We start from the raw sequence: 9,208 nt of genomic DNA on the forward strand, positions 1-9,208 counted from the left end.
TCTTTCTGTCTTTCTGACTTTCTTTCCTTCTTTCTTTATTTCTCTCTTTCTGCCTTTCTTTCTGCCTTTCTTACCTTCTTCCTTTCTTTCTTACTTTCTGCCTTTCTGTCTTCCTTTCTTTCTTTCTTTCTTTCTTTTTTTCTTTCTTTCTTTCTTTCTGCCTTTCTTTGTTTATTTCTGCCTTTATTTCTTTCTGCCATTCTTTCTGCCTTTCTTTCTATCTTTCTTTCTTTCTCCTTCTCTTTCTTTCTATCTTTCTCTCTTTCTGCCTGTCTTTCTTTCCTTCTTTTTTTCTGCCTTCTTTCTGCCTTTCTTTCTTTATTTCTTTGTTTCTTTCTTTATTTCTTTGTTTCTTTCTTTCTTTCTTTCTTTCTGCCTTTCTATCTTTCTTTCTTTCTTTCTTTCTTTCTTTCTTTCTTTCTTTCTTTCTTTCTTTCTTTCTTTCCTTCTTTCTTTCCTTCTTTCCTTCTTTCCTTCTTTCCTTCTTTCCTTCTTTCTTTCTGCCTGTCTCTCTTTCTGCCTTTCTGCCTTTCTTTCCTTCTTTCTTTCTTTTTTTCCTTCTTCCTTTCTTTATTTCTTTCTGCCTTTCTTTCGTTCTTTCCTTCTTTCTTTCTTTCTGCCTTTCTTTCTTACTTTTTTTCTTGCTTTCTTCCTGTCTTTCTTTCTTTCTTTCCGCCTTTCTTTCCTTCTTCCTTTCTTTCTTACTTTCTGCCTTTCTGTCTTTCTTTCTTTCCTTCTTTCTTTCTTTCTTTCTGCCCTTCTTTCTTTCTTTCTTTCTGCCCTTCTTTCTTTCTTTCTTTCTGCCTCTCTGCCTTTCTTTCTTTCTTTCCTTCTTTCTTTCTTTCTTTCCTTCTTTCTTCTTACTTTCTTTCTTTCAGCCTTTCTGCCTTCTTTCTGTCTTTCTTTCGTTGTTTCTTTCTTTCTTCCTTTTTTTCTTTCTATCTTTCTTAATGCCTGTCTTTCTTTCTTTCTTTCTGCCTTTCTTTCTTTCTTTCTCTTTACTTTCTTTCTGACTTTCTTTCTCTCTTTCCTTCTTTCTTTCTTTCTTTCTTTCAGCCTTTCTGCCTTCTTTCTGCCTTTCTTTCTTTGTTTCCTTCTTTCTTTCTTTCTTTCTTTATTTCTTTCTTCCTCTTTCTTTCTTTTCTCTTTCTTTCTTTCTTTCTGCCTTTCTCCCTTTCTTTCTTTATATCTTTCTGCCTTTCTTTCTGCCATTCTTTCTGCCTTTCTTTCCTTCTTTCTTTCTTTCTTTCTTTCTTTCTGCCTGTCTCTCCTTCTGCCCTTCTGACTTTCTTTCCTTCTTTCTTTATTTCTCTCTTTCTGCCTTTCTTTCTGCGTTTCTTTCTTACCTTCTCCCTTTCTATCTTTCTTTCTTTCTTTCCTTCTTTCTCTCTTTCTTTCTGCCTTTCTTTCTGCCTTTCTTTATCCCTTTCTTTCTTTCTGTCTTTCTCCCTTTCTGTCTTTCTTTCTTTCTGCCTTTCTTTCTGCCATTCTCTCTGCCTTTCCTTCCTTCTTTCTTTCTTTCTTTCTGCCTTTCTTTCTATCTTTCTTTCTTTCTTTCTTCCTTTCTTTCTTTCTTTCTTTCTTTCTTTCTTTCTTTCTTTCTTTCTTTCTTTCTTTCTTTCCTTCTTTCTTTCTTTCTTACTTTCTGCCTTTCTGTCTTCCTTTCTTTCTTTCCTTCTTTCTTTCTTTCTGCCTTTCTTTCTTTCTGCCTTTCTTTCTGCTATTCTTTCTGCCTTTCTTTCCTTCTTTCTTTCTTTCTTTCTGCCTTTCTTTCTTTCTATCTTTCTTTCTTTCTTTCTTTGTTTTTTTCCTTCTTTCTTTCTTCTTTCTTTCTGCCTGTCTCTCTTTCTGCCTTTCTGACTTTCTTTCCTTTTTCCTTTCCTTCTTACATTCTGCCTTTCTGTCTTCCTTTCTTTCTTTCTTTCTTTCTTTCTGTCTGCCTTTCTCACTTTCTGCCTTTCTTTCTTTCAGCCTTCCTTTCTTTCTGCCTTTCTTTCTTCTTTCTCCTTTCTCTCTGCCTTTTTTTCTTTCTTTCTTTATGTCTTTCTTGCTTTCTATCTTTCTAACTTTCTTTCTGCCTTTCTTTCTTTCTTTCTTTCTTTCTTTCTTCTTTCGTTCTTTCTTTCGTTCTGCCTTTCTCCATTTCTTTCTTCCTTTCTTTCTGCCTTTCTTTCTGCCATTCTTTCTGCCTTTCTTTCTTTCTATATTTCTTTTTTCATTTCTTTCTTTTTTTCTGCCTTATTTTCTTTCTTTCTTTCTGTCTTTCTTTCTTTCTGCCTTTCTTTCTTTCTATCTTTCTTTCTTGCTTCCTGTCTTTCTTTCCTTCTTTTTTCTGCCTTTCTTTCTTGCTTTCTTTCTGCCTTTCTTTCTCACTTTCTGCCTTTCTTTCTTTCTTTCTTTCTTTTTTTCTTTCTTTCTTTCTTTCTTTCTTTTCTTTCTGCCTTTCTTTCTGCCATTCTTTCTGCCTTTCTCTCTTTCTATCTTTCTTTCTTTCTTCCTTTCTTCCTTTCTTTCTGCCTTTCTTTCTTTCTGCCTTTCTTTCTTTCTGCCTTTCTACCTTTCTTTCTTTCTTTCTCTCTTTCTTTCTTTCCTTCTGCCTTTCTTTCTTTCTTACTGTCTTTCTTTCTGCCTTTCTGCCTTTCTTTATTTCTTACTGCCTTTCGTTCTGCCTTTCTTTCTCTCTTTCTTTCTTTCTTTCTGCTTTTCTTTCTTTCTTTCTGCCTTTCTTTCTTTCTGCCTTGCTTTATTTCTATGTTTCTTTCTTTCTTTCTTTCTGCCTTTGTTTCAACCTTTCTTTCTTTCTTTCTTTCTGCCTTTCTGCCTTTCTTTCTTTCTTTCTTTCTGCCTTTCTTTCTGCCATTCTTTCTGCCTTTCTTTCCTTCTTTCTTTCTTTCTGCCTTTCTTTATTTCTATGTTTCTTTCTTTCTTTCTTTCTGCCTTTGTTTCAACCTTTCTTTCTTTCTTTCTTTCTTTCTTTCTTTCTTTCTGCCTTTCTTCCTGCTTTTCACCCTTTCTTTCTTTCTGCCTTTCTTTCTTTCTATCTTTCTTTATTTCTTTCTGCCTTTGTTTCTGCCATTCTTTTTTTCTTTCTTTCTTTCTTTCTGCCTTTCTTTCTGCCATTCTTTCTGCCTTTCTTTGTGGCTTTCTTTCTGTTTTTCTTTCTTTCTTTGTTTCTGTCTTTCTGGAAGCTGGCAAATGTCCCAATCTGCAAGAGATGCAACAGGGATGACTCTGGAAACTACCGGCCTGTCAGCCTCAGTTCTGTTCCTCCAAAATCATGAAGATCATTGTGGGAGTTATTGAAAAACATCCTCTTGGCCACCTAGCCAACAGTGTGCCCAGGTGGCCAAGAAGGCCAACGGTATCCTGTCCTGTATCAAGAATAGTGTGGTCAGCAGGACAAGGGAAGTGATCCTTCCCCTGTACTCTGCATTGGTGAGGCCACACCTGGAGTATTGTGTTCAGTTCTGGGCCCCTCAGTTCAGGAAAGACATTGAAGTGCTGGAGCGGGTCCAGAGAAGAGCAACACGGCTGGTGAAGGGACTTGAACATAAGACCTATGAGGAGAGGCTGAGGGAGCTGGGGTTGTTTAGTCTAGAGAAGAGGAGGCTTAGAGGTGACCTCATCACTCTCTATAACTACCTGAAGGGAAGTTATAGCCAGGTGGGGATTGGTCTCTTCTCCCAGGCAGTTAGCAACAGGACAAGGGGGCATGGGCTTAAACTCTACCAGGGGAAATTTAGGCTGGATATTAGAAAGAAATTCTTTACAGAGAGAGTGGTCAGGCATTGGAATGGCCTGCCCAGGGAGGTAGTGGACTCACCATCCTTGGAGGTTTTTAAACTGAGATTGGACATGGCACTTAGTGCCATGATCTAGTAAATGGACTAGAGTTGGACCAAATGTTGGACTCGATGATCTCTGAGGTCTTTTCCAACCCAGTCGATTCTGTGATTCTGTGATTCTGTTTCAGGGATGCTGTATCTTGGATGCTGTATGTAGGATGCTGTATCGGATATGCTGTGTCTCGGATGCTTTATCTAGGATGCTGAATCTGGGATGCTGTATTTAGGATGCTGTATCTGGGGTGCTGAATCTTGGATGCTGTATCTGGGATGCTGTACCTGGGATGCTGTATCTACTATGTTGTATCTGGGATGCTGTATGTAGGATGCTGTGTCTTGGATGCCTATCTGCGATGCTTTATATGGAATGCTTTATTTAGGATGTTGTATCTGTGATGCTTTATCTAGGATGCTGTATCTGGGATGTTGTATCTGGAATGCTATATGTGGGATTCTTTATCTAGAATGCTGTATTTAGGATGATGTATCTGGTATGCTGTTTCTAGGATGGTGTATCTGGGATGTTGTATTAGGGATGCTGTATCTAGGATTCTGCATTAGGTATGCTGTATCTGGGATGGTGTATCTGGATGCTCTTTCTCGGATTCTGTTTCTCGGATGCTATATCTGGGAATGCTATATGAATCGGGAATGCTATATGTGGGATTATTTATCTAGGATGCTGTATTTAGGATGCTGTATCTGGGGAGCTGTATCTAGGAAGTTGTATCCGGGATGCTGTGTCTGGGATGCTGTATGTGGAATGCTGTACCATGGATGCTGTATCTATGATGCTGTATTCTTCTGGTATATTAATAGACTTTATCTAAAAAGGTAGCCTGAATCCACATGTACATAGGTCTCTGGGTCAAGAAAACACAGTCAGGAGGCAAAGAATATTATTACCGGTATAAATCAGAAACTAAAACCAGATACAGTCCTTTTTAAGGAGAATTAAAGAGACATATGAAGAAAAGTTACTCCTTGCTGTTTCTGAAATACTACGAGAGTCCTGGTCACATAATGAGTACCTTATTAATCTGAAATAGGCAGTATTGTAATAGTTTCCACAGGGCATTCTTGAGCTCCTGCTTCCTCATGCTGTAGATGAAGGGGTTCACTGTTGGAGGAACCACCAAGTACAGAACTGCCACTAGGAAATTCGGGGATGAGAGGGAGATAGAAGGGGGTTTCAGGAAGGCCAAAATGGCAGTGTTGACATACAAAGAGACCATGACCAGGTGAGGGAGGCACATGGAAAAGGCTTTGTGCCATCCCTGCTCAGAGGGGATCCTCATCACAGCCCTGAAGATCTGCACATAGGACACCACAATGAAAACAAAACAGCCAAATGCCAAACAGAAACCAACCACAATAAGATGAACTTCCCTGAGGTAGGCATCTGAGCAGGACAGCTTGAGTATCACAGGGATTTCATAGAAGAACTGGTCTACAACATTGCATTTGCAGAGTGGTAGTGAAACTGTAGAGGCTGTGTGCAGCAGAGCACTGAGGAACCCAGTGTCCCAGGCAGCTGCTGCCATGTGGACACAAGCCCTGCTGCCCAGGACGGTTCCATAGTACAGGGATTTGCAGATGGCAATGTAGCAGTCATAGGCCATGATGGTAACTAGAGGAAACTCTGCTGTGATCACAAAAAGACATAAAAAGATATGTATAGCACAGCCTGCGTAGGAAATGGCCCTGGTGTCCCAGAGGGAGTTGGCCATCGACTTGGGTACAGTGGTGGAGATGCAGCCCAGGTCGAGGAGGGTGAGGTTGAGCAGGAAGAAGTACATGGGGGTGTGGAGGTGCTGGTCACAGGCTATGGTGGTGATGATGAGGCCGTTGCCCAGAAGGGCAGCCAGGTAGATGCCCAGGAAGAGCCAGAAGTGCAAGAGCTGCAGCTCCCATGTTTCTGTGAATGCCAGGAGGAGGAACTGGATGGTGGAGCTGCTGTTGGACTTTTGCTGTTTCCTCACCTGGGGGATCTGTTCAAAAAAGGAAATGACAACTTAAAATTAGGACAGACTCCTATGAGCAAAGACACTCCACCTTACAGAGATATCACACCCATTTTTAATGCATTTCCTTTCTCTGATCTGTGCTGGCTGAGTGTGCTGTGAGGAACAGGACCTCTGCCTGTGTGCTGTCAAGCAGCCAGCTTTGGTCTCTGCAGTAGGGATGTGGAAGCTGGTTTGTGACAGCTCCAGTGTTCAATAGGGAATGTTAGATATGATCCACTTTTAATGGAAAAGTTCAGTATCTGTGTCCTGGTTTTGTTAAAAACAAGGCAAGTTTCTCTTTTAGTGAATTTTTCTTTTAGTTAAGCCCTTCTCAGTAACTGCACTTTTCTGAAGTTGGGTACATTTTTTGGTAGACATAGCAATGAAATGCAAGGTCGCTGATAAGGATGCACGTCCTGAAAGTGAGAGGGGCAAGGAAGAGTGAACTGAACAGGAGACTAATACTGACCAACTAAGTATTCCATCCCATCCACATGATACGTCGTATAAAAGTGGGAGATCAAGACAGCCTCATCCCTTTCTCCCTTCTTCAACTATGGCAAACATCTGGGAAGGACCCTGCCTGCCGTGCCTGCAAATCTGAAGCCTAGTGACAGACCCTGCATTGTTGAATACAGTTCCGGTTTGCTGCAGAATCCAACCCAGGACTTCCAGATGCCTGCTCTGCTGCCATGGGAGCAGCGGGTGCTGAGTTGCCAGGAATTTCAGGATTGATTTTGTATATTTTATATTATTTTCTCTATTTTTTTTAGTAGCATTAGTAAAATATTTAAATTTTTTTTTCCAACTTGCAAGTCTGTCTCTCTTTTCCTCCTATCATCTCTCCTTAGTGGAAAAGGGGGAGGCAGGGCAGAAGGAGAAAGGGGGTTGACAAAGCTAGCACTAAACCATGTCCCTAAGTACCTGTGCTGGTTTGAATGAAAAGGAGTTAATTTTCTTCATGCAGTTAGAAACCTTTCTTTTTCATAGCTAGCACAGTCATTATTTGAACTTAGTTTGAGAACATGAGATAACAACCCAGTACAGAGATGTTTTTAATTGCTCTGGTCTGAGAGTCAAAGACATTCTGAGCACTCTGCCAACAGGTGTGAAGCATTGAGGAAGGGGGGCATAGATGGGGCGGAGCTTGACTGACATCCAGACTGATCAATAAGAGTATTCCATCCCATTAGCATCATGCTTCATATTTAAGGAGAGTCAGGGCCTTCCGGTTTTTCTTTTTTCTCTTGGGTGTTTCTCACTCTTGTTTTTTTGTTCTTTTGGTTGGAGCCAGGGGAGTTTGGATCAGCACATCTAGTTTGGCCTTTTGCTGTTTTGCAGAGGCCTCTGAGCATTTGTGCCTTTTTCATCTACCTTCTCGCTTTGCGATCAGCTGTTGGGACCAGGCATTGGTTCCTGGGACTGGCTGATCAGTGTGGAGGGAGTTCATGGGGAATAGCATTGAGTATTTTTCAGATTATATTTTATTTCTGTTCTATATATATATATTTAGTAGTAGTGTATTAGTATTTCATTATTTTGTTAAACTGTGTTTATCTCAATCCAAGTTGTTTCTCCCTTCCTTTTTTATTCTCTCTCCTATTGGGGGGGGGCGGAAGGTGAGTGGGTGAGTGAACAGCTATCTTGGTTGTATTGCTAGATTGGGTTAAAACACAACAGAGTCTCATCTATACGCCTTTTAGACCCCTCCAAGGATGGTGACTCCACCACTGTCCTGGGCGGCCTGTTCCAATGCCTGACAAACCTTTCTTTAAGATATGGTTCCCAATATCCAATCCGAATCTGGTGTAGCTTGAGTCCATTTCCTCTCATCCTATCACTCGCTACTTGGGAGAAGAGACCAACACCCTCCATGCTACAACCTCCTTTCAGGTAGCTGTAGACAGCAATAAGGTCTCCCCTTAGCCTCCTTTTCTCCAAGCTAAACAGCTCCAGTTCCCTTAGCTGCTTCTCATCAGACTTGCTTTCCCTTCATCAGCTTTGTTGCCCTTCTCTGAAACTCCCTCCATCATCTCAAGGTCTTTCCTTAGTGAGGGACCCGAAACTGAACACAGGATTCGAGGTAGGGCTTCACCAGTGCCCAGTACAAAGGCACTGCTCTAGTTCTATTTGCCACACTGTTCTGGATGCATGCCAGGATGCTGTTGGCCTTTTCGGCCACCTGGGCACATACTGGCTCATGTTCAGCCAGCTGTCAATCAACACCCCCAGGTCCTTTTCCACCAGGCAGCTTTCCAGCCACTCTTCCCTGAGGCTGTAACATTGCCTGGGGTTGTTGTGACCCAAGTCTGGGACCCGGCACTTGGCTTTGTTAAACCTTATACAATTGGCTTCAGCCCATAGATCCAGCTGGTCCAGATCCCCCTCTATGTCCTTCCTACCCTTCAGCAGATCAACACTCCCACCCAACTTGGTGTCACCTGCAAACTTACTAAGGGTTCACTCAATCACTTCATCCAGATCATTGATAAAGATATTAAATAGAACCATCGCCAATACTGAGCCCTGTGGAACACCACTCATGACGAGCTGATAACTGCATTTGACTCTGTTCACAACAACTGTTTGGGCCCGGCCATCCAGCCAGTTCTTTAACCAGAGAAGAATACACCCATCCAGGCCATGAGCTGCCAGCTTCTCCAGCAGAATGCTGTGGGATATGGTGTCAAAGGCTCTTTTACTGAAAACTAAGTACACAACCTCCACAGCCTTTCCCTCATCCACTAGGAGGCTCATGTTGTCATAGAAGAAGATCAGATTGGTCAAGCAAGACCTGCCTTTCACAAATGCATGCTGACTGGGCCTGATCGCTTGTTTGTCCTCTATGTGCTGCGTGGTATCACTCAGGATGATCTGCTCCATGACATTCCCTGCCACCAAGGTCGGACTGACAGGCCTGTAATTCACTGGATCCTCCTTATAGCCCTTCTTGTAGATGGGCATCACATTCACCAACTTTCAGTCAACTGGGACCTTCCCAGGTACCCAGGATTGCTGATAAATAATTGAAAGTGGTTTGGTGATCACGTTTGCCAGCTGCCTCAGTATCCTTGTATGTATCCCATCTGGCCCCGTAGACTTTTACTTGTCTAAGCTGTTTAGCAAGTCGCCAACCATTTCTGCTTGGAGTATTGGGGCTTCATTTTGCTCCTCATCCCTGTCCTCTGGCTCACGGGGCTAGGTACCTGGAGCACAACTGGTCTGACTATTAAAGACTGAGGCAAAGAAGGCATTTAGTACCTCAGCCTTTCCCTCATCTTCTGTCACTATGTTGTCCCCTACATCCACAGAGAATGGAGATTCTCCTTAGTCCTCCTTTTGTTGCTGATATATTAA

At 41.9% G+C, this 9,208-nt stretch overlaps 1 protein-coding gene across 1 annotated transcript; it reads right to left on the reverse strand.

Moving 5' to 3' along the window:
- Nucleotides 1-4,876: 4,876 nt before the first annotated feature.
- On the reverse strand, nt 4,877-5,644 carry LOC102094518 (olfactory receptor 14A16; the record flags this gene model as incomplete). Its single annotated transcript, XM_005499859.2, has 1 exon — nt 4,877-5,644. A coding segment is annotated over exon 1 (768 nt), but the record flags the coding sequence as incomplete, so codon positions are not given.
- Nucleotides 5,645-9,208: the final 3,564 nt, after the last annotated feature.

This window comes from Columba livia, chromosome 22, assembly GCF_036013475.1.
Source record: "Columba livia isolate bColLiv1 breed racing homer chromosome 22, bColLiv1.pat.W.v2, whole genome shotgun sequence".
NCBI classification, from domain to species: Eukaryota; Metazoa; Chordata; class Aves; order Columbiformes; family Columbidae; genus Columba; species Columba livia.